Raw genomic sequence first — 26,403 nt, forward strand, 5'->3', positions numbered from 1 at the left:
AAAGCCATACTGAGATAGTTGGGTGTATCCAATTATGCTTTGGGTTTTGTTTCGGTATGGAGTTATTTCTTACAAAGTGTTCTGAGGCGCTATTTGAAAATGGATAGCCCAAAATTGTATAGCCCCCACAAACGATAAGAGGATCGTATTATGAATTTCTTCTGAAGCACATAGCTTATAAACTGTGTGTTGCCTGCTGATTTAAATGATAGCTGCCTGCAGCCCAGCACTAGGTGTGATGTTGGGTTGTTGCATGCTTCAACAGGGGGCCCAAGTTAGTGCAAAGCTTGTACCACTTAAAGCTAGTCTAGACTACTTAAAGCCAACTTGCACCTCTTGAAGGCGAGGTGCATTTTGGTTGGACCAGATGCTGGAATTGGCTGGGCAAGACATTCTGAGCAGTGAGAACACTGACTATTGGGGAAACAGGGTAGAAAGTATTCTTTAAGGTTCTAATACGCAGCACTGGAGGCCTTGGTGCAGGAAATGGAGGGGAGGATGTCCTTTATCCACAAAGGGTCAGGAGGCCCTTCAGACAAATTCCAAAAAGTCAACAGGAGCAGACAGTCATCTTGGTCAATGCAAGAAGAGTAACCTCTAGGTTCTCGGTGCAAAAAGTCAGAAACATTTCACCAGCCGTGTTGCAGCCACTGATTTGAAGCACTGGGACAGGCCAAGGCACACAAAAACAAGCACAAAGAGAATTCATAAGGGTGATTAATTGACTTTGAATGGAAAATTGGATGGTTTCATTTGTAAAGTTGGTCTGGAATTTTTGTTTTGTCATAACTTATTTCAGCATTGTGGCTAAATGGGCACTGTAATTGTAAGCCAAGGTGTTAGTCGGACTCAGTAACAAAAAATGCTGCAAAAACTCAGCAGGTCTGACGGCATCTGTGGAAAGACAGAGTTAACGTTTTGAGTCTGTATAACTCTGTCTTTCTCTCCACAGATGCTGTCAGACCTGCTGTGTTTTTCCAGCATTTTTTGTTTTTGTTTCAGATTTCCATCATCCGCAGTATTTTGCCTTTACCTTAGTGTTAGTCGGACTGTTGCTGAATGGAGAATATGAACTGCTTTCACTGGTACCACAGTCAGATGAGTTGATCAAGGACAGCCCTGTTGGAAAGGTGTTGTGTTGGTTGCCTCCAACCTTATACCTAGTGGAAAGGGTTGCATCCTTCTGATAACAAGATTGTGCAACATGCAGACCACCAAAAATGGTGACACATACTCTGGTGAGTAGTGCAGGGCTCCTCCAGAGCGGTCCCAGCAGTGGAACTGTTGCTGAAGCACCCTAATGGTCTGCTCAACACCTACATGTGCATGGATTACATACTGGAGTCATGAAACATGTGGTCAGTGGTTAGGACTTTTCACCTTTTAGCTTCCCCTCTAGTTTGTTGTGGTGGCTCAAGTGCAGATGGTACAGTGGTATGCTGCAGAATAAAGACATCATGACTGCTGCAAAGGTTGGACATTGATCTGCAAAACATCCTGAGTATGATCGCACACCAGCAAGTCTTAGATGGAATAGCATCCCTTCTGATTGCTGTACATCTCAAAACTCACATGTGGCACCTGCAAAGTGATATGTGTACACGATACCATGGGGAAATCTGCAATCTTGACAAAGCCACATGCTTGCTCCACCTGCTTCTTTCTAGTAAGACCTCCCTTATACAATAGTGTTGTATAAGGGTGATGTTGATTTAATCACTAGCTCCAACTTAGAAGGAGCCGAATATAGGAAAGTCCGTGGCCAAGGCTGCTTCATAGCCACAGGCAATGACACCCTCACCTATTTTGAGGTGCATTTTAGGCTACAACATGTGACCAATTTTACTGAGCACCTCCTTGGTGAAACAGAGACATCTGACACACTATTCCTCACTCAGATTGATGTAAGGAAATTGCTCCCTAAAGACCCTGAGTAGATATGGCCTCCTGCTGAAAGCTCTTCTTCCTCCTCTCTCTACAAGCAGCTTGTCTTCCTCTGTGTTGCCTCTGCTCATTCATGCTGCAGGCCAAAGGGGGATAGAAATTACAGCACCCATGACTGGGAGCAACTGATCTGTGCAGAGCCTCAGAAACTTTAAATAACTGTACAAAACAACTAATACATTTACCAACTCAGCAACAGCCAGTAGAAATCACCAGCAACTAATCTGAAAGTGGTTTATGATCCCTTCAATTAACGTTTGTCAGGATCCTTGCTGCTGCTGAATACATGTTCATGGAGTGTTGAGGTTGAAAATGGCACCACCGGTATCAAATCATTGTTACCCTCTGATTGACATCACAACCTTTATACTTTGCACACTTCCCTACCAAAATGGGGACCAGCGCATCCAAGAGTGCAAGTGTGCAAGTGCTCCACAGATGCCATAATGGACCCGAAACAGCCCGTGTAACACAGAAACTTTTGTGGCTGTATTCTTTGTCTGTGGGAATCATGATTGATTTTGTTTTCATAAAATAAAATATGGTATTTTCATTCTGGTGACAGGTTTGCTTACTGTCACATAAAAGGGATTCCAGGAAAAATATAATGCAATAGCCCTGACCTTAACCCAGCTCACCCACAGGAAATGCATTGATAGAAGACTAAAATCAAATTGGAGGGCTTCCTACACCCTCTTTCAATCTTAACTGGCCAGTTTCTGTCTTTATGTCCGGAAATCAGCCCAGATAAGATCCTAAATGAAAGGTCAAAGTTGCACTTTATAAAATGCTGGAAACCACCAAGCCTCCTTAGATAGCACCTTCCAAACCCATGACCACTACCATCTAGAAGAAAAAGGTCAGCAGATACATGGAAACACCACAACCTGGAAGTTCCCCTCCAAGCCACTCATCATCCTGACTTGGAAATAAATCGCCGTTCCTTCACTGTCGCTGGTTCAAAATCCTGGAACTCCCTCCCTAACAGCTCTGTGGGTGTACCTACACCACATGGACTGCAGTGGTTCAAGAAGGCAGCTCACCACCACCTTCTCAAGGGCAATTAGGGATGGGTAATAAAAGCTGGCCTTAAGAAATTATTAAAAAAACATCATAACCACTGCATGTCAACCCAAAATCCTGGATGCCCACGCACTCCCAGACCTACCAACAAAACCCAGTGGAATTGGTGTCCTACAATTCCTGAAGTAATATAAAAGGTAGCTCTCAGTTTAGATCACTTGATCTGAGGATGTTTTGCTGTGTTTTACCAGGACAATTTCCTGTTTCCAAGTTGTGATCTCTAGACTTTTGTCACCTTTATTAAGCTTCTTCTATTATTATGGGAACTATTCTTGCCTCTTTTTTTTCAATAGACCAAGGGATGGAGCCTTATAAACAGCAGCAGCAATCACCATCACCAACATCTGAACTTCTCAGAAGACAACAGGTTGAGGGTGCTCTGTGCAGGAAATCAAACTTAGCCCCATGGTTTACCATCAAGAGGCATCTTCTTGAGTCTATCTGAGGAGCAATGCAGGAGGAGGCTGGTTGTCTCCAGGCAGATTGTCATGGATCTTTGTAACCTTCCGCAGTAAGCCCTTTTGCCTGCTAAACCTGGGTAAATGTTATGTCAGTGTTCCCCAAAGTCCCACAAACCTGAATTTTTAACCATTAGATCTTAATTCTGCTACTTCTACAAGTTGTACCCCCCAGTGGGAAAACCAATGCTCGTGGAAAGTAGTTGTTCACCATATGGGAACCCTTGAGATGCTCATGGCTGATGATTTCTGGGTCACTGCTCTTGCGTGGGCCCAAAGCAAACTGCTGCAATTTGGTTGATGCCAGGGGTCTGACCCAACTGACTTACTGGCACCATGGTAGACACCAAGGGCAGAATTTTACGCCTTGTGGGTGGGCGCGTGCCCAACCTGATCGGGTGTAAAATCACACAAGGTGATGTCAGATGAGCATCCCGACGTCATTATGTACTCACACAAGATTTTGCTCAGCAGGCGCACACAAAAGTTGGAAGCAGCTTGAGGAACTTTGGCTCAAAGTCATTGAGCTGGAGACTGAACTGCAGACTCTGCGACACTTCAGGGAAGGGGAAACTTACCTGGATGCTTTATACCAGGAGACAGTCACACCACTTAGGATTGGGTCCTTTGATTTGGTCAGTGGCCAGGGAGAGGAGGGTGTGACTGTGAGTGAGGCAGGTAAAGGGACCCATAGGGCAGGAGAGTGAGCCTCCAAAATTGTCCAACAGGTCTGAGGTTCTCTCAGCTTGTTTGGATGAGAGTGGGGGCTGCAGGATGGATGAGCAAACTGATCATGGCACCGTGGTACAGGATGCCATCCAATTTGGGGGAGCAAAAAGGAATGTAGTGATAGTCGGGGACAGTATAATAATGGGAGTGGACACTGTTCTCTGTAGCAAAGAACGAGAGTCCAGATGGCTTTGTTGCCTGTCCAGGGCTTGAGAGGAACTTGCAGTGGGAGTGAGAGGATCCAGTGGTCGTGCTCCATGTAGGGACCAACGACATAGGCAGAATGAGGAAGGAGGCTCTGCACGAGCTAAGTTATGATGCAGAACCTCCAATGTAATAATCTCTGGATTATTGTCTGATCCACGTGCAAATTGGCATTGAATAAATAAGATTAGTGAAATGAATGCGTGGCTCAAAGACTGCTGTGGGAGAAGTGGGTTTCGGTTTGTGGGGCACTGGTACCAGTACTGGAGAAAGTGGGATCTGTACCATTGGGATGGTCTACACCTGAACCTGCTAGGACTGATGTCCTTGTTAGCCAGCTAACTAGGGAAGTAGAGAGGGTTTTAAACTGAATAGTAGGGGCATGGGATCAAATTTGGGAAGATGTGGTAAAGCCAAGAGTAGAGACAAGGCAAGAGAGACAGGTATTAATATGAGAAATGATAAACAGACTGTGACAGGAAGGGACAGAGAGCACAATTCTAAGAGTATATCAGCAGATAAGGCGAGACACTACAAAAATAATAAAAGGACAAACCTAAAGGCTCTGTATCTTAACGCCTGTAGCATTCGAAACAAAACAAATGAACTGATAGCGCAAATAGAAATAAATAAGTATGATTTGAAAGTCATTATAGAGACATGGCTACAGGATGACATAGGTTGGGACTTGAATATTGAAGGGTATGTGACATTTAGGAAGGACAGGAAGTTAGAAAAAGTTGGAGGGCTGGCTCTGTTAATTAATGATGGTATTAGCACCTTAGAGAGGGTTGACCCAAGTTCAGGAAACCAGGATATAGAAGTGGTTTGGGTTGAGATAAGAAATGATAAAGGCAAGAAGTCACTTGTGGGAGTCGTGTACAGGCCCCCTAATTGTAACTACATAGTAGGACAGAGTAACAAAAAAAAAAGAGATAATGGGAGCTTTCCAGAAAGGTACAGCAGTAATCACAGGGGATTTTAATCTACACATAGACTGGAAAAATCAATGGACAAAGGTAGCCTAGATGAAGAGTTCATAGCATGTTTTCGGGATAGTTTCTTAGAACAGCACATTCTGGAACCAACCAGAAAGCAGACTATACTAAACCTGGTATTAAACAACGAGATAGGATTATTGATAACCTCCTAGTGAAGGCACACCTAAGTAGCAGCGATCATAATATGATTGAATTTTACATTCATTTCGAGGGAGAAACAAGTCCACCCAAGACTAGTATTTTAAACTTAAATAAGGGCAATTATGAGGGCGTGAAAGCAGAGCTAGCTAAAGTGAACTGGCAAATGAGATTAGGGGATATGTCAATAGAAGTTCAGTGGCAGACTTTTAAAAGGATATCGCAGAATACACAAATATATACATTCCTATGAGAAAGAAAAATTCCAAGGGGAGGGCCCACCATCCATGGTTAACTAAAAAAGTTAAAGGCAGTTTCAAACTGAAAGAAAAAGCATATAATTATGCTAAGACAAGTGGCAAGTCGGGAGACTGGAAAGAATATAAAGAACAGCAAATAATATAAAGAACAGCAAAGAATGACAAAAGATTAATAAGGAGGGAAAAATTAGCGAGAGAAGGCTAGCTAGTAATATAAAGACAGATAGTTAGAGTTTTCATAGATATTTAAATAAGAAAAGAATTAACATAGTGAATGTTAGTCCAAAAGCGAGTGTGTCTGGGTAATTGATAATGAAAAATAGGGAGATGGCGGATGAATTAAACAGGTATTTTGCTTCGGTCTTCACTATAGAAGATACAAGTGACATCCCAAAAATATCTGTAAATAAGGAAATGGAAGGGAGGGAGGAACTCAGAAAAATTGCAATCACCAGGGAAGTAGTATTGAGCAAATTGCTGGAGCTGCGGGCTGACAGATTCCCAGGTCCAAATGGACTTCACCCTAAGGCTTTGAAAGAAATGGCTAGTGAGATAATTGATGCATGGTTTTAATTTTCCAAAAATCCCTAGATTCAGGGAAGGTTTCAATAGATTGGAGAATAGCAAATATAACTCATTTATTCAAAAAGGGAGGGAGACAGAAAGCAAGAAACTATAGGCCAGCTAGCTTAACATCCGTCATCCCTATGTTAGAAGCTATTATTAAAGATGTTATAGCAGGGCACTTGGAAAAATTCAAGGCAATCAGGCAGAGTAAGCATGGTTTTCTGAAAGGGAAATTATGTTTAACTAACTCTTGGGAGTTATCTGAAGGAGTCACGCGCTGCGGATGTACTGTACTTAGATTTCTAGAAGGCATTTGATAAAGTGCCACATCAAAGGCTATTGCAGAAAATAAAAGCTCATGGTGTAGGGGTAATATATTGGCATGGATAGAAGATTGGCGAGCTAACAGGAAGAGAGTTGGCAGAAATGGGTCTTTTTCTGGTTGGCAGTATGTGACGAGTGTTGTGCCACAGGGATCAGTGCTGGAGCCTCAACTTTTTACAATTTTTATATAAATGACTTGAATGAAGGGACCGAAAGAATGGTGGCTAAATTTGCTTACGGCATAAAGATAGGTAGGAAAGTAAATTGTGAAGTGGATGTAAGGAGGCTACAAAATGATCTAGATCGTTTGTGAGCAGGCAAAGATCTGGAAAATGGAGTATAATGTGGGAAAATGTGAAATTGTTTCTTTTGGCAGAAGGAATAAAAAGGAAGCTCATTATCTAAATTATAAGAGATTGCAGAGCTCTGAGATTCAGGGGGATCTGGGTGTCCTAGTACATGAATCACAAATGGTTAGTATGCAGGTACAGCAGGTAATTAGGAAAGCTAATAGAATATTATCACTTATTGTGAGAGGAATTGATTACAAAAGTAAGGAGGTTATGCTTCAGTTATACAGGGCACTGGTGAGACCACATCTGGAGTACTGTGTACAATAGTGGTCTCCTTATTTAAAGAAAGATGTAAAGGAATTAGAAGCAGTTCAGAGAAAGTTTATTCAACTAATACCAGGGATGGGCAGGTTGTCTTATGAGGAAAGGCTGGAAAGGTTAGGATTGTATCCACTGGAATTTAGAAGAGTAAGAGGCAACTTAATTGAAATGTTTAAGATCCTGAGGGGTCTTGACAGGGTGGACGTGAAGAGGACTGTTTCATCTTGTGGCAGAATCTAGAACTAGGGGTCACTGTTTAAAAATAAGAGTTCATTCATTTAAGACTGGGATGAGGAGAAATATTTTTCTCTCAGAGGGTTATAAGTGTTTAGAACTCTCTTTCTCAAAAACCAGTGGAAGCAGAGTCTTTGAATATTTTTAAGGCACAGCTAGATAGATTCTTGATTAACAAGGGAGTGAAAAGTTTCTTGATTAACATGGGGGTGAAAAATTATCAGGTAAAGGCAGGAATGTGGGGTTGAGGTTACATTCAGATCAGCCATGATTTTATTGAATGGTGGAGAAGGCTCGAGGGGCCGAGTGGCCTACTCCTGCTCCTAATTCGTGTGTTCATATTGACTTCTGTTTTACTAGAGCTCCTTGATGCCACACATGGTCAAATGCTGCCTTGATGTCAAGAGCAGTCACTCTCACTGTCACCTCACCTCTTGAGTTTAGCTCTTTTGTCCATATTTAGACCAAAGCTGTAATGGTATCTGGAGCTAAGTGGCCCTGGTGGAACCCAAATTGAGCGCCAGTGAGCAGTGGTGCTTGATAGCACCATCGACGACACCTTCCATCACTTTGCTGAAGACTGGGAGTGGACTGATGGGATGGCAATTGGCTGAGTTGGATTTGTCCTGCTTTTTTTGCACAGAACAAAGCTGAGCAATTTTCCACATTGCCAGGTAGATGCTAGTGTTGTAGTTGTACTGGAATAGCTTGACTAGTGGGCGGCTAGTTCTGGAGCACAAGGCTTCAGTACTACTGTCAGAATATTGTCAGGGCCCATAGACTTTGCAGTTTCCAGTGCCTTCAGCCATTTCTTGGTATCACATGGAGTGAATCAAACTCGATGAAGACTGGCATCTGTGATGCTGAGGATCTCACAAGGAGGCCAAGATGCATCATCCACTTGGCACTTCTGGGTGAAGATGGATGCAAATTTTCAGTTGCACTGAGAGCCGGTGAGTGAGGGAGTTTTAAGGGTTAATTTCTAGATAAAGTCTAGTTTTTGCCTTTAATTTAGCAATCAGCTAAAAATTACTTCTTTAGTAAATAGATGTTACGTTTGTTCTAGCCTTAAACAAGGTTATACAAGCTCTCTGAAGCAGCTGCAGCTAGTTAATTAGGTGGTTAGCTTAAACTAGTTTTCAGAAGCTTGAATCAGTTATTTTTCAGAAAGTATAAAAATGGGGTCGTTAGTGCTGCTTGGCCTGCACTGAGAGTGCTACCTTGGTGCACAGAGTATCAAGCTTGGATTTTGGTAAGTGAAAGAGTTCAGTGAGGAAGGTGCTCTTTTCTTTTTCTATCTCTTTCAGCCTCCAGTAGTTGGCTTTTACTTTGGTAAAGGGGGAGAAGCTGATTGGTGAATAACTGCTAAGTTATTTTACTTATTCTAATTGTAATATTTTTTAAAGTTATGGTATGGCAGGCCAGCTTGGCTGAGTGGTATGTGGGAAGTCATGGACATATCTTGTGTCCTAGATGAACACATCTGCACTGTATTCATCAAGACAGATTGCAAGAATACCACCAGCAAAGGGAACAACAATTTATACTGGGAAATCTGCCAGTGGGTTCTCCACGACTGCTAACTGCAAGCCTACCTTCACTGGTCAATATATACGTGTAGAACTGTAGGAATCCCAACACTATAAGATTGGCTTTATTGACAACATCATAAATAAGACCCAAGCCATTTGCTCACTATGCAAGCTTGATGCTGAAATAGGGTGTATGAAAGGCATCCTGTGGGAAAATAGCTACCCTAATCACATTATTTCATGCTGTATATCATGTAAACTCATGAACCAGCCTCAGGCTGTCACTTTTAGCCCTGAAAAGTGCCCAGTCTACTCTAGATTACCCTGGAAGGGCAAGGTATCTCAAAATTTGAGCAACAAGTAAAGCTGGCTGTTTTATGCTGCTACTATTCGGTAGCAACATGACTGGTATTCACCAGCTATGGGATGCTGCTGTCAATCCAAAAATATGTTCCGCCTATCTCTCAAATGAATAATGCAATGTATGAATTTCAATGCCACTGTGATGCTAGGCATATAGGTCTTAAATCCCAAGACTGATGGATCGTATCAAACAGCATATCCTTCTGATGTTCACAATGGGCAGGGTACATACTGTTTCCAACCAGCCTATGCTTGCAAAACTCAGAAGTGTCCAACATTAGATGTGATTCTGCAATTGAATAAGATTTGCTAAATAATCCTCAGTGTGCTAAAAATTATGCTGACAACCAATTTAAGACTGTCAATTGGGCTTGCAGTGTGGTGCGTTTGTGTACTGGAAGCTAAATATATAAATAAATATTCTGTTCTTTGCAGACAACATGTACATGCTTCGGCCTGTTTCAGCTAAACAAAATAAGTGAGATCCATTTACTGGTTCATTCCTCAGGGCTGTCTGGTTTAAATTTCAAACAATATTTGGCAGTTAACTGTCAATCACCATCAAATGGTGCATTCTCCATGGCAATGCCTCTACCAATCAGAATCTACTTGGCAACCAATCAGCACTCTCTTCTCATACAATATAAATTTGTCGCTTCCCCTGACTTTGGTGTTCTTGTGATTGCCCTGATGAGTGCAAGATGAAAAGCTTTGACAAAATGTCTTTTTTTCAGCAATATTCTTTAGATTCTAGGATATTTCCTACAGATTGGAATGTACTTGTTAAGAAGGGAGTGAGAAAACAGGACACTACGGGCCTGTTAGCTTTAGTTAATTTAGTTTACTTGGTTGACTGTTAGCCTTATGTCAGTAGTAGGGAAAATGCTGGAACCTGTTGTAAAGGATGTGATAAATGGACACTTGGATAATAATGATCACATTGGGCATATTCAACATTGATTTGAGTGGGAAATCATGTTTGATGAACTTGTTTGAGTTTTTTGAGGATGTTACTAACAGAATTGATAAAGGGGAGCTGTTGCACATAGTGTACTTGGATTTTCAGAAGGCTTTTAATATTCCTCCACAGGACATTGGTTAGCAAAATTAAAACACATGGAATAGGTGGTAATAGACTGGCATGGATAAAGGATTGGTTAACAGGCAAAAAACAAGAGTAGGAATCTTACATTAACAGGCTATGACCAGTGGGGTACCACAAGGATCAGTGCTTGGGGCCCCAACTGTTCAGAATATATATCAATGATTTGGATGTGGGGACCAAATATAATATTTCCAAATTCGTGGATGACAAAACTAGGTGGGAATGTATGAGGAAGGTGCAAAGTGGCTTCAAGGGAATTTGGACAGACTTGGTGAATGGGCAAGAGCGTGGCAGATGGAGTATAATATGGAACATATAATGTGGTGAAACAATGTGAGGTTATCAACTTTGGTAGGAGGAACAGATATGTAGAATATTGCTTAAATAATGAGATTAAAAAGTAGATATACAAAGGGACCTGGGTGTCCTCATCAATAAGACACTGAAAGCTAGCGATGTGCAGGTACAGCAAGCAATTAGGAAGGCTAATAGTATGTTGGCCTTTATCACAAGAGGATTTGAGTACAGGAGTAGTGAAGTCTTGGTTCAATTATATAGAACGTTGGTTAGACTGCACCTGGAGTACTGTGTCCAGCTTTGGTCAACTTGCCTTAGGAAGGATATTATTGCCATAGAGAGCGCAGTGAAAGTTCACCAGACTTGTTCCCGAGATAGTTGGGACTGTCCTATGAAGACTGATTGGGGAAACTGGGCCCGTATTCTCTCGAGTTTTGAAGAATGACTATCTCATTGAAACCTACAAAATGCTTAAAGGGATAGACAGGGTAGATGCAGGTAAGATGTTTCCCCTGGCTGGGAGTCTAGAACTAGGGAAGACCATTTCAAAATAAGGGAGAAGCTGCTTAGAACTGAGAGGAGTTTTTTAAATCTAAGGTTGTGAATCTTTTGTAATTCTCTATTCCAGAGCGACATGGAAGCTCAGCCATTGAGTATGTTTAAAGTAGAGATTGACTGACAGATTTCTAAATACCAATGACATAAAGGGACATGGGGATAGTGTGGAGATAAAGGCATTGAAGTGGATGATCAGCCATGATCATGTTGAATGATTGAGCAGGCTTGATGGGCTGAATGGCCTATTCCTGCACTGCACTGATGAGCTGTGCTCCCCATCATTGAGGATGAGGATATTTGTTGATCCTCCTCCTTAAGTTGTTTAATTGTTCACCATTAAGCAAGGCAGTAATGCCACAAAACTTGATGGAAGGAATCGTCAATGTGAAGACAGGACTTTATTTCCACAATGACTGTGCAGTAGTCACTCCTACCAATGCTGTCATGGACATTTGCGAAGGCATCTGCGAAGGGTAGATTGGAGGGGACAATGTCAAGTAGGTTTTTTCCCTCTTATTGTTTCCCTCACCACCTGCCGCACACCGTCTAGCAGCTATGCCCTTTAGGGCTCAGTCAGTAGTGGTGCTACTGAGACATTTTGGTAGTGGACATTGAAGTCCCCTGCCAGAGTATATTCTGTGCCTTTGCCACCCTCAGTGCTTCTTCCAATTGGTATTCAACATGGAAGAGCACTGATTTATCAGCTGAGGGGTGGGGTGGGTAGCAGGATGGGTGTGGTGGCAGAAACTCACCAAGGCTCCTTAGACCACACCTTCCAAACCCACTACCATGTAAAAGGACAAGAGTAGCTGGTGGAACACCACTGTCATGAAACTATTAATGTATATGTTATTGGAAAATATTTTTATTTTTAAATAATTAGTCTGTGGGTGTGTCTTAATTGGATTAAAGCCAGCTAGTGTTGGTGTTTTATGTACTAGTTTTGATATGTAAGAGAGATGGTGTGCATTTGCACTTTTTTGAATAGAGCATTCAAGAATTGGGTGAAAACTGACATCTATCTAGCAGATACCAAGCTATATGTTTATATGACTAATAAAATTGATACTATGAAATGGGTTTTATTGTTAGAAGAGGCTGGTGATACAATGTGGATTTACATTCTGTGGGCAGTGGTAGGTATAACTTCAGCAGTTTCCAGTGTGTGGAGCAGAGACAATGTGAGATCAAAAGACAGCTGTAAGCATCCAACTGTTTCCACAGGAACCAAAGTGAAAAGATCCTCGTTTTGAATTCGTAAGGTGAAAATGCTTTGCTTGATGTCTGGTTAAGTCTATGGGTTGCTGTTGCCTTAATTGAGGTTAGTTTGGGAAGTTGTTAAAAGTTACAGTAGTATTAATTTGTAGCCATGTGTATATATATTTTAATCTGTGTAAACCAATAAAATGTTTCATTTAGTTTAATGTAAAACCTCGAACTGTTGGTCTGATTCCTGAATTTAGAGTCACATCTCAAACAGAACACTTTAAACAACTGTCATAACCTATAATTTTAAGTTTCTCTCTGAGGTTTTTAAATAACAACTTTACAACTAAATCGGTCATAACAACTCCACTTAGAAGTTCCCCTCCAAGCCAATCACCATCCTGACTTGGAAATATATTGCTATTCCTTCACTTTTGCTGGGTCAAAATCCTGGAACTCCCTAACAGCACTGTGGGTGTATCTACACTATGGAGTGCAGCAGTTCAAGAAGGCAGCTCACCACCACCTTCTCATGGGCAATTAGGGATGGGCAATGAATGCTGGCCTAGCCAGCGAAGCCCGCATCCCTTGAATGAAAAAAAGGTGGTAATCAGGTTTCCTTGCCCATGTTTTATCTGATGCCATGAGACTTAATGGTCTCTGGAGTTAAATGTTGAGTGCCATGGCAACTCCCTCCTGGCTTTATACCACTGCCACCGCCACTGGTGAGTCTGTCCTGTCAGTGGGACAGGGCATATGCAGGGATGGTGATTGTGGTGTCTGGGACATAGTCATTCGGAATTATACCTTTCTGACATGCCAGGCTGTTGCTTGACTAGCCTGTGGGATAGTCCTCCCAATTTTGTTAGTAGGGAGGACTTTGCAGGTTCAACAGGGATGTTTCTACATTGGAGCTAGTTCCTATGGTGATGTTCTTGGCACTGACTTTCTCAGCCACCACTATCCAGGCCATCTGACAACAGCCTTGGTCCTGTTGGAGAAGAATGCCTTCCACATTGCCTCATTTTCCCCACAGAACCCCCAGGAAGGAAAGAGAAGGAAAGGGGCAGGGGTGGGAGGGGGGGGGGGTGGTTAGGGATGGTCAACTGAGACACTCTGCAGCCAACACATCTTCCATAGTTGTTAGGTGAATGATGGAAGCAGGTGATGCAAGCTCACTTTACAAATTGTATTCCCACATTGTAGAGGTAGGGCTCTCCTGCAGACAAGCAGGAGGCTTTTATTTCTGGGCTGAAAACTCAAAGCTAATACCGTTTTTCTCTTCCCATCTGTCATAATTCCAGGATTCAGAAATAATTATAGTAATGTGCTTCTGGCACTAATTTTTGTATTTGCAATTTTAACCAGATAGTGTAAATTCAATGACCATCCACCTTCACTGTTTGATGTGCTAACAATCACTCCAACTGGTGCAGTACCTATTTTAATTGAAATAATTTGCCAATCTTTTAATATGAAATACTTTGCAAAAAATTAAACTGCAGCACAAATCAAGACAAGTACTCAGTGGAAAAAAACAGAAAAGACTTACATGTATCTACCACATTTTTAAACAGAATAGCAACAGTACTTGGTGCTGGTGATCTCCCAACTTCATAGCAAGTTAATCCAACTTTCATAACTGTATTAAAAGTGAAAAGGATATTTAATTTTAAATTAACAATACAGTAATTAATTCTTTTTGAAATCCCATATTTACCTTGCACATACTGGAGTTTAAAGTATCTATAGGTGTTCAAGTGCTGATTTTAGAGGTTAGAATAAATATCTTGCATGGTGGTACTGGCTAAAGCAACGGACCATAGAGACAGAGGGTGGAATCTTCTGCTCCTAGGATTTCAGCATGAGTCAGACCCATTTCCAGGTTCCAACCCTGGTCTGAGGACACCTGCCTGAGAGATCTTCCCAGAGGCGGCCAATTGAGACAGGCAGGTCCCTGAGGCTGTTGGCCCAATATGAAGGACTTCAGTCTTCCAAGGGCGACAGTTCCACTGCCAGAGGTGGATACTGCCACTGTTAGAGGGGCAACATGAGGGTGCCTCCATATTGGAAGTGCCCTCTGAACAGTTGGGTTTGGCTTTCATAAAAAAAGAACTCTGGCTATGGCTGTAAGACCACCCTCCTCTGGAGGGGAAATACCTCCTCTAGATGGTCATCAACTGCTGTGGCCCACTGACCAGGGTTTGGTTGGGGGGGGGGGGGGGGGGGGGGGCTGAGCGGGGAGGTAGAATGAGATGGTAATTATAGGAGGCCTTGATGCTCCTCCCCCAGGCCAGCCACCACCACGCCACCTCCAGGCACCAAGATAAAGGCAAAAAACTGCGGATGCTGGAAATCTGAAACAAAAAATGCTGGAAAAGCTCAGCAGGTCTGACAGCATCTGTGGAGAGGAAGACAGAGTTAAAGTTTCGAGTCCATATGACTCTTCATCAAAACTGAAGGGAAGTAGAAATGTGGTGAAATATATACGGTTTAAGTGGGGGTGGAACAGGAAGCTGGATAGAAGACCAGCGATAGGTGGAGGCAAAGGAGAGATTGTGAAAGATGTCATAAACAAAAGGTCAAAAGATTAACAGTGGTGGTGCTGGCTAAAAGAGGTGCTAATGGTGACATTAGGAGTAGAAAGCAGAATGTGATAATGGCAGGATCAGGGTAAGCACCCTGGAAAGTGACAGATGGCCTGAGTGGGGGAAAAGATCAAAGGCCAACAGTTAGGGATAAAACTGAATAAAGAAGAGAATAAATTTAAAAAATAATAATAATGAAAATAAGTGGGGGGGAAATAAATATTAAATAAAAATAAGTAAGAAAAAGGGGACGGCGAGGCAGAGATCAGAAAGGGGTGGGGATGGAGGGGAGAGTTTGGGTCTGAAGTTGTTGAAATGTTTTTAAGTCCGGAAGGCTGCAAAATGCCTAATTGGAAAATGAGGTGCTGTTCCTCCAGTTTGCGTTGAGCTTCACGAACATTGCAGTAGGCTACGGACTGACGTGGGCATGAGAGCAGGATGGTGTGTTGAAATGGCAAGCAACAGGAAGGTCTGGATCATGCTTGCAGACAGACCGAAGGTGTTCTGCAAAGTGGTCGCCCAGTTTGTGTTTCCTCTCTCCAATGTAGAGGAGACTGCATTAGGAGCAGCGAATACAGTACACCAAATTGGAGGAGGTGCAAGTGAAATGCTGCTTCATTTGAAAGGAGTGTTTGGGCACTTGGATCGTGAGGTGGGGGGAAGAGGCAGGTGTTGCACCTTCTGCGATTGCATGGGAAGGTACCATGGGAGGGGATCGAGGTGTTGGGGTGATGGAGGGGTGGACCAGGGTGTCCAGGAGGGAATGGTCCCTCTGGAATGCCAACAAGGGTGGCATCATGCTGGAGTTGGCGGAAATGGCAGAGGTTGATCCTTTGAATGTAGAGGCTGGTGGGATGAAAAGTGAGGGCAAAGGGGACTTTATCATGGTTCTGGGAGGGAGACCAAGGTGTGAGGGCAGAGGTGCGGGAGATGGGTCAGACATGGTTGAGGGCCCTGTCAAGCACCATCGGTGGGAAACCTCAGGTAAGAAAGAGACATGTCAGAAGCACTGTTTTTGAAAGCGCCATCATCGGAACAGATGTGACGGAACTGAGAATGGGATAGAGTCCTTACAGGAAGCAGGATGTGATGAGCTGTAGTCAAGGTAGCTGTGGGAGTCGGTGGGCTTGTAGTGAATATTGGTGGACAGTCTTATCACCAGGAATTGAGACAGGTCAAGGAAGGGAAGTGTCAGAGATGGAACATGTTAAAGTGATGGAGGAGTGGAAATTGGAGGCAAAATTTATTTAATTTTTCTAGGTCCTCATGGGCCCCAGTTATGCCTGTTTCTTTATGGGGTATGTGGAACATTCTTTGTTAAAGTCCTACTCAGGCCCCCCCAACTTTTTTTCAGTACATCGATGCCTGTTTTCAGTGCCACTTCATGCTCTCACCTGGATCTGGAAATCAATTTTGCTTCCAATTTCTATCCCTCCATCACTTTCACGTGGTCCATCTGTGACACTTCCCTTCCTTGACCCCTCTGTCTGAATTTCTGGTGATATACCGTCCACCAATATTCATTATAAGCCCACCGACTTCCACAGGTACCTCGACTACAGCTCCTCACACCCTGTTTCCTGTAAAGACTCCATCCCATTCTCTCAGTTCCTTCGCCTCTGTTCCGATGATGCCACTTGCCAAAACAGTGATTCTAACATGTCTGTCTCCCTTCCTTAACCGAGGTTTCCCACCCATAGTGGTTGACAGGACCCTCAACCATGTCCAACCTATCTCCCATGTCTCTGCCCTCACACCTTGCTCTCCCTCCCAGAACCATGATAGGATCCCCCTTGTCCTCAATTTTCACCCCACCAGCCTCCGCATTCAAAGGATCATCCTCTGCTATTTCTGCCAACTCTGGCATGATGCCACCACCAAACATCTTCTCTTCACTGCCGCCACCCCCCCCCCCCAGTCCGTCAGCATTCTGTAGGAGCCGTTCCCTCTGGGACACCCTGGTCCACTCTTCCATCACCCCCAATACCTCAACCCCTCGCACAGCACCTTCCTATGCAATCGCAGAGGGTGCAATACCTGCCCCTTTACTTCTGCCCCCACCCCCCTCACCATCCAAGTACCGAAACACTCCTTTCAAGTGAAGCAGCATTTCACTTGCACCTCCTCCAATTTGGTGTACTGTATTCGCTGCTCCTAATGCAGTCTCCTCTCCATTGGAGAGACCAAACACATACTGGGTGACCACTTTGCGGAATGCCTTCGGTCTGTCTGCAAGTATGACCCAGGTCTTCCTGTTGCTTGCCATTTCAACACCATCCTGCTCTCATGCCCACATGTCCGTCCTTGGTCTGCTGCAATGTTCCAGTGAAGTTCAACACAAACTGGAGGAACAGCCCCTCATCTTCTGACTTTAGGAACTTTACAGCCTTCCGGACTTAACATTTAGTTCAACAACTTCAGACTATGAACTTTCTCCTCTATCCCCAGCCCTTTTTTTTCTTATTCAGTTTAATTTTTAATATTTATTTGTTATTTTTCATTATTATTTTTTTTTAATTTATTTCCACTTATCCCCACCCCACCCCCACTAGGGCCATCTATCACTTTTCAGAATGCTTACCCTGGTCCTGCCATTATCACATTCTGCTTTCTACTCTTAATGTCACCATTAGCACCCCCTTTAGCCAGCACCACCACTATTAACAACCCTTTGACCTTTTTGTTTGACATCTTTCACAATCTCTCCATTTGCCTCTACCTATCGCTGGCCTTGTATCCAGCTTCACCTGTTCCACCCACCCCTAACAGTATATATTTCACCACAGTTCTACTTTCCTTCAGCTCTGAAGTCATATGGACTTGAAACGTTAACTCTGTCTTTCTCTCCACAGATGTCAGACCAGCTGAGTTTTTCCAGCATTTTTTTTTGTTCTGACCTCCAAGCACCCATTGGGAAGTTTATTATGGAGATTGGCTACCCTATGCTCCTGGGCAGATCATCCAAAGGCAGGAACATGTCAGCCTGCTGAGCTGATGCCAACTTCTGTGAAATTTCCCCAGTGCCACCTTCAAGCCTACCCCATGGTACCAAGAAGATTACACCCTAAGTCTCTCACTTCTTAGGTCTGCATTGAATTAGCTGATCTAAGATGAGGGATTAGTAGAGTCTTAAAATTGGCCTCTGCCCTGGATCATTGAGGGGAAAACTGACAAGGGTCTTTTGCTTTTTATTACTACCCAGTGATCCATGTGGCGTGTGTAGTGTCTAGATATTGGATGGAGTCGGGTTCTGAAATCCCTGAAAACTGAATAACCTATTGTGCAGAGCCACATATCAAGACTAACCACTCAGGTGAGGCACTGAAGTGTCCAACATCTTTGGAATCATAACCCAGCAGAGCCCAACCTCTTCAGGAGACGAAGTTGGGGGGGGGGGGAGAAATTAGCAGAAAAAGCAAAAAGACAAAAATCAAATAATATCTTAGTAATAAATTAGTATAAAGGGTCATAAATAAATAAATCTGTAAAGTCCAACAAAATGCGTTACCATTAATGGGGTCTTTTTGTTTTGTTTTAGTTGCATATAGAATGTCCATTCCACACAACTTTTAATGGTGTCCGTCTCAATATTTCCCCTTCATAAAGTTGTTGGTTATGTAATTCTATATGATGCCCCTTGTATGTGATAGCACAAAAGCTGTAACATAATGGCTTTATAGCACAAGTAATATTAGAAATAAAAACAAAAAAGCATGATTTAAACTTCCAGTGAAGGTAAGGTGATATGATGATAACCCAACACTACAAAGCACCACGTTACCAGTAGCAATGTTCAAATACAACAGATTTTATCAAAATGGGTTCACATTTTACATGATTTGATTTAAACTTTAAAGTGTAGGGAAGTATGGGAAAGCACTTTTCATTTGCCAATGCTCCCCAATTTTCCAGAAGAAATAGTAGCCTCCTGAGAATTGATTGTTCTTTTTAAGCAATCGTCAATTTTGTTACAAGTTTGAGTCATCAGTTCGATCTTATGCAGAGTTTTGTGATGTCACTGATGGGGAACATTCCCTTGAGTCCCAGAGTAGCTCCATTAGAGAAACAGGTTACAAAAAGCTTGGGACGTTCTGGACAAATGGGAATTACACTATTGATCGGGACTGAAGACAGCAAATATTACAGTCCTTTCCAAAGAAAACTGTATTCAATGTAATAAAATCAGAAAGCAAAACTAAAACTATCAAAGAACAAGTGAAGAGGTCACTCAGAGTGCATATCTCCACCACTGTGTTCACACAGCATTATTTCTTGAGGCTTTTCCCTGCCTGGTTGGTTGATGCTCTGTAACTACAAAGCTGAGAAAAGAAATCTTTTCATTAAGAGCTTCCATCTCACTGAGGAAGCTTCAGATCAATCCACATCCAACAACCTGCTTGGAAAACTCTGCTCATATTTTGACAGCTATGACAAATTTCACCACAGCAGCTGAAATAATCCACAACATTCTAAAACAATCAACCAAAATCAAAATAAAACAACCCACATCCCTGGTACCCTTCAATCTCTGGGGACAATAGACTGCACCCAGGGTATAACACATCCCTGGTACCCTTCAATCTCTGGAGACAATAGACTGCACCCAGGGTATAAGTCACTTTTAGATTGGGCATTGTCTGTTGTGGTTGTAGAGGCCAATTTGTGAGTGGCAGTCCCTTCTGCAGCTGACACAGGTGAATGGCATTGGACTAAGGTCAACTGATCTTTCTTTCTTCTGATTGGTTCTCTTTCCTGCCATCTGGTCATTTCCTTTGTCCTCTGCTTTTTCCATGCCCTTCCTGACTGCTCGTCTCTATGCACTCCAGTCAGTAGCAAGGACTTCCCATGCATCAACTCTGATCTCTGTCAATCAGAGGTCTCAGTTACTGATGTCCTTGTATCACAGACATGGACAACCTGTCGATTTTGTGCTAATAGCAAGCTCATCATAGAGCGTGTCTTGGGAATGCAGCCATCATACATTTGGCACACATGACCCAAATGGATCTACAAAATTCTACAACACATTCTAAATCAAATCTACAATATTCTAAAAGTCAATTTACCCTATCTCCCAACATTTACAGCATAAAAACAGACCAAATGGTCCATGCTGGTGTTTATATTCCACACAAGCCTACTCCTGCACACTCAACCCAATCAGCATCTACTCCTCACTCCTTCATCTTTTTCCAGCTTCCCCCAAAATGAACTACAACTCCAGCAAGTTCCACATTCTCTGGGTAAAGGAGCTTATCCTGAATTCCATATTGGATTCATTTCTAGGATCACAGAGTTGCCCTATGAGGTAAAAGTGCGTAGAATGGACCTATACTTTCTAGAATCTGAGAATGGAAAGAGATTCCACTGAAAATATTAAATTGTTAGAGGCTTAACAGGGTAAATACTGAGAGGATTTGGAGGAACTAGAGGGTCTCAGGTCACGGAGTTGGCCATTTAGGACTAAGATGAGGAGAAATTTCTTCACTCAGAAGTTTGTAAATCTTTAAAAGTTTCTACCTGAGGGAGCTGTGGATGCTCAGTTGTTGAATATATTGAAGGCTAAGATTGATAGGCTTTTGAACTCTAAGGGAATCAACAGATACAGGGATCAGGTGGGAAAGTGGAGTTGAGGTTGAACATCAGCGATGATCTTAGTGAATGGCGGAGCAGGCTTAATGGGCCCCCTCCTGTTCCTATTTCTCATGTTGTTAAATTTATGGCCCCTAGTCATGGTCTCCCCCACGAGTGAAAACATCAGGTTGAATTTGTATCTTTAAAAATGGCGGACAGGTCCCGGATCTGGAAGTCCCACCATTTCTAGCAGATCCTGTTTTTGCTGGTAGGAGAAAGGGGACGGGGTGTGAAGTGCACACTCATGAATTACTAATCGGATGGGAAACTCTGCTACCTAGTGATAGCTCTAGACCCTGCCCATCTGATGTCTTCCAACTCCAATTTCCTCCAAATTCCATCTCTGCATTGGCCCTTCAAATTCTGGAGTTGACATTTTGTTATTCAAATCCTCGTCACTCCCACTGCCACACAATCGATACCAGGAAATTAAATAATAAAGAGCTGTGACCCATCCAGAAGCCAGGAAGGAAAATACATATATATCTATATCAGTCTGGCTACTTAATAAAATTATTTCATTTTTCAAAGCTTTACCCTGACATGCCTGACTAGCCATAACTCATATCAGAGGGATTTCTAACCTTCAGAAATTAGCAAGGACCTCATTTCTTTTAAAGAGGTGCTGATACCTCCTGTGACTGCAGAAAATCAAATTCCAAAGAAAGGCACCCACACCCTTTACATTTCTAAGGCAGAACTGTGGCCAGCAGAAACAGTATGTCTGCAAGGACAAAACGGACCCTGACTCTTCTATTAAACCTCTCAAGATTCCAGATCTGGAAAAACACATAATTTGTTGGAAACCCAGGAGAAGAAATGGGAGGTACATCACATGATCTACCCAAGCTACTAGAACCTGTAATATTGCCGTGTGGAACTGAACCCAGCAGTCTACCATTTTATCACCTAACAGGCAGCTACAGAAAGAGCTGTCTAGGTACAATGCCTGGCCCTCATTTACACTGTGTACTAGAGGAACGTAGGAACTCCTGTATCTATACCTATAAGACTCATTCACCTCCACGTGCCTTTTTCCAGGGGAAGTCATTGCTTCTGGGAAGACAGATCACCCTGCAACAGTTTCACCTGCTAACCTCTGAAGGAATACACCATTGGACTTTTGATTCCAGACTCTGGACTCCCATGAAACCATAACTCTTACTTTTATCATGATCTTGTCCTGTACTCCTTTCTTTGCTTTATCCCTCTTTTATTGTATGTGTGCAAAAAGGGGCAGAGTTCACAAAACCTCTTCCCATGTTTTGTGTGCAAAATAAACTAACCTTCTTAATTTTACCTTATCTCAAGTTTGCTATGAGGTTACTAATAGAGGATTAGATCACTCCAAACTGAAGGGTTGGGTAAACTACACCGCCACTTACAAAGGGGGGAAATAAGAAATCAAAAACATCTTTCTGTTTACGGACGGGTAAGAGGAGAAATCAGGGCTGTATAAATTAATCACCCTCCTGTCTGTAACAACTGGCTGCATTAAAATGATACTGACAGTCAGGCTGAACTTTGTTCCAGATTTCTTATGTAATATCACCCGATCCGTCACTCCAATTGTGTCTCTACTGGGAGCAATACCTTCTAAAATTGTTAGGCTTGCAACATGCTTAATGGGCCCCAGCAGAAAAGTATGCAACAGTGAGGTGTACAGTTACCATTAAAAAAATACTTAAGATACTGGAAATCTGAAATAAAAAGAGAAAATGCTGAAAATACTCATCAGATGAGGCACTGCTGGACAGAAGAAACCGAGATACTGCAATGAACCAAATTTTAGTTTCAGGGTCCCAATTTGATGTTGGCTGAATTTCTAGATGGGAACTTGATGGCAGCCTAGAAGATATTTTCAAGGAAGCGGCCAAATTAGAGGCCACCTGTGGGAGCCCTGTCTAATTACAGACAACTGACAGACTCCACAGCCAGGAGGGTCAATGGAAGCAGGTGAGGCTTGGGATGGCCTGCAGCCTCACCAAGAAAGATGGGTGCTGCGGCTGTAGATGGAGGACCACGAGGGCGTCTCAAAATGAAGGCACCCTCTGAAGACTTATAAGCAATACAAAATACACTGGCCACAACTGTGAGCACATCACTGCAGAGGGGGAACATCTCCACAGGATGGCCTATAGCTGCAGTTGTAATCCTTGCAGCCCAGCAGTTCCATGCTGTTTCTTTTGTTATGGACCCTAGGAGAAGGAAAACTTACCTTTAAAAATGGAGATCGGGCCTCGGAGACTGGGAACTTCAAGTCTCAGTAGGCCTCAGCAGTCTCTGCGCATGTGCCGGCCCTGGATAGGCCGCACATGTGCAAATCATTCCTTTTCCCGACCTTCAGTGGTTCTGCACATGTGCCAGCCGAAACCTGGCTGCACATGCATAGTTGGTCAGGTTCCCCATTGTAAAACCGGTAAATGGCCCTGTGCTCAGGCGCAGTTTGATCTTTACCGTCTTTTTAGACTTAAAGGGCGCCTTGCACCTGTGCAGAAGAACAAACAAAAACAGAAATGAAAGAAAATAAAAAAGATCAGGTGACCCAGAAGAGAAGGGCCATTCTCCAGAGAGGCACAGAGGAGACAGGACGGGAATTGCAGAGAACAGATTTCCCAGAAGAAAACTCCCAAAACCAGGGACTTGGGACAGGAAAAGGTCCCAAGACTACAGCTAAGTCAAGGAACAGAATCACGGAATCTGGAACAGATTCTGTTCAGTTAAGTTAAAGTAAGGAGCAAAGGAAAAGGCTCTGAATTAAAGAGAGAAAGCTGCAGGGAGCAGAATCAAGGCAAAGTGGACTTACGAGAAGCCAGAAGATCTGAGAAGATAGCCATGGGTTGGTGACTCCTTACTATGAGCATGTGAAGCAGTGGTGTTCTGTTGGCATGGCTGAGTATTTGAGAGAACGTGCATGGAAGGCAAAGCTTGAATGCAAGTGGTGATCCAAGGGAGAGGAACATCGGAAGGAGAGTTCAAAACCCTGGAGGTGGAGCCTTATGGAAGGCGTCCGAGAAAAAGTGTTGTTTGGGAGAAGATTCCAAAGCAAGTGGCGATTGGAAAACTTCATGTGAAAGACAGAGTTCAGTGAGACCAGTTGGCTCACAGCATGACAAGCATCTGAGGGGAGAGTTAATGGGACAGCCATAGCATCTGTTTGGGGTGACATCTGTCATTTGGTTTCAGAACCACAGGTCGCCGATTGGTTTACATGGACTGTGCACCTACTGTGAACATTAGCATATAAGACAACTTTTGTGACTTGTTATCCTTACAAATCTGTATATATTTATAGAGATATAGTTGTGGGTGAAAGAGTATTGTAATATAGTTAGCCTTCCTTATAAATATTTTATTTTCTTAAAAGTTGATCATCTGACTCATGTGACTCTGTTCAATAGCCACCCTCCACGTTCCTAAACAAAAAATAAAAGAGCTCCACCCTGGAATCTGACTTGTCCAGTATTAACATCAGCTGAGATCATAACACTCTGCAAGAAGAGCCAAAGCCCAACCCACAGCCTGCCACCAGGAGGCTTCCACCATTCCATCTATGGGCTCTAGCCACATCGTGGAGACAGAGGGTAGGGGGAATGTCTGTTGACTGGAAAAATCAAGACAGTGCATGAAGAGCCCCCTCAATTGACACTATAATTGCTTACCCACCTGCCAGAAGCCACTTTCCTAAAAATAAGTCAGAGGCAGGAACATGCTGGCAGACCAGCATGTTCGTAGCGAGAAATTGCCAGCACTCCCACCTCCAAACCTACTACCACCTCAAGATGAAAATTCAGCCCAATGTTTCAGGCTGATGAGCTTTCGTCAGAGCTGGAAAAAAGTTAGACATGTACATACAGAGAAAGGGAAATCGGAGAAGGGTAGGAACAAAAGGGAAGGTCTGTAAAAGGGTGAAAGGCAGAAGTAATTAAATGAAGAAGTGATGATCATAAGAGGCAAAAGGGGGCAGTAATGAGAGAGGCAAAGAACAAAAAAGGTCTGTGATAGAGCGGAAGATAGGAATAATTCAATGACAAAGGGTTGGTGATGTAAGGCAAATGGAGATAAAGTCCTTCCAGGAAGGTAGGTAGATGGAAGTGCTATCATATAGCTGTGTGAGTCAGTGGGCATATAGTAGATATTGGTTACCAGACTATCCCTAGAAGTGGAGGTAGATAAGTTGGGGAAGGGAAGGAAAGATTTGCATATCACCAGGTGAAGGTGAGAAAGGGTGAAAATTGGAAGCAAAGTTGATTAAATTTTCCATTTAGAGCGCAAGCAGCAGCATCGATAAAAATGGTGGAGGATGTTGGAAGAGTCACAGCAGTGTGTCATAAGAGACTGAAACAAAGAGAGAAAAAATAGAGTCCAGATTGAAAGAAATAAGCAAACTGAAACAATGGTTTACCAGGGCAGTCCCATTTGTGGAGCCTGGGGTGAAGATAGAAACAGGTCATGTGGGTTAGGGGACTGTGAGGTTGGAGGCTATAAAGAGACGTTCTCCAGAGGAGAAGAGATTAGTACCAGTCTGGGAAATGATGGCTTGATGTTCAATGGTGTCTCCTTTTCATCATGGGCATCCAATACCTCTACAGTTCCTACCCCAGTAGGATGGCTCAAGGACTCTCTGCTTCTGCTGTGAATGGAGACCCAACCAGTTCCCTTCTATTACCACCCTCTTTCACCTGGCTGAATTTGTTCTTCAACTGAAAAACTTCTTGACTCCACCCACTTCCTCCAAATAAAAATGCAGTTATAGGGATTCATCTGGGTCCTAGCCATGCCAGTATTTTTGTGGGATTTGTGCTACATTCTCTGTTTCATTCCTACTCAGGTCTCATCTTTATCTCTTTTGAAAGCCGAGAAAAATCTCTCCATTCCTTTGACAGGCATTCTGCTTTGAAATGGAAATAGGACACTATTCTGTTCTGTTTCAGGCAATGCAGTTGGAAGCTTTTGTTATGACAGCTGTAACCATTATGAATGACTGGCTGGGTTTCAAAAGTTTTTAATGGCTGCAGCTCAGCAGGTAGTCAATTGATCCAAGAGCAACTGAAACTTTTAAGAGGCTTTAAAACAGAACATGTCTTCGATGCGGTTTATTGTTTGTTTACAAACCTAATAAACACTTAAAGGATTACAATAATTTTTTGCACAGGAATAATTTATTTTCCCTGTAACAATGATAGAGTGTTTGAATTTAGGGTTTTATTAGATTGTTTGAGGTTTAATTTTTTTTCAATGATTTGAAAATAATTCCCATTGTTATTGCACAGCTCCTGAGGACTGTACATGTTGCATACTGGGTGAGTAGTTACGGAGGACACATGGAGGCATGGTGATGGCATGGATGATCTGAGGGGACATGGGGTGGCATAGGAGATGAGAGGTGAGGTTCAGGAGGCAAGGATATACATCCTATCGAAAAGATAGGCAGGTTGGCAGATGGGGTGGGGTTGCTTTGTTAGTAAGAAATGAAATTAAATCGATAGCAAGAAATGATGTAGGGTCAGATGATGTAGAATCTGTGTGGGTAGAGTTGAGGAACCGCAAAGGTAAAAAAACCA

General features: G+C 42.9%; 1 protein-coding gene across 1 annotated transcript in view; it reads right to left on the reverse strand.

Moving 5' to 3' along the window:
- Window positions 1-24,566, reverse strand: part of LOC121281478 (putative ammonium transporter 1) — a 63,266-nt gene extending 38,700 nt beyond the window's left edge. The window contains exons 1-2 of the mRNA XM_041194422.1: window positions 24,502-24,566; window positions 23,224-23,327 (exon numbers count right to left, since the gene is read on the reverse strand). Of these exons, the coding sequence (XP_041050356.1) occupies window positions 23,224-23,327; window positions 24,502-24,566 (169 nt within the window). The remainder of the gene's footprint in view (window positions 1-23,223; window positions 23,328-24,501) is intronic.
- Window positions 24,567-26,403: the final 1,837 nt, after the last annotated feature.

This window comes from Carcharodon carcharias, chromosome 8, assembly GCF_017639515.1.
Source record: "Carcharodon carcharias isolate sCarCar2 chromosome 8, sCarCar2.pri, whole genome shotgun sequence".
NCBI lineage: Eukaryota > Metazoa > Chordata > Chondrichthyes > Lamniformes > Lamnidae > Carcharodon > Carcharodon carcharias.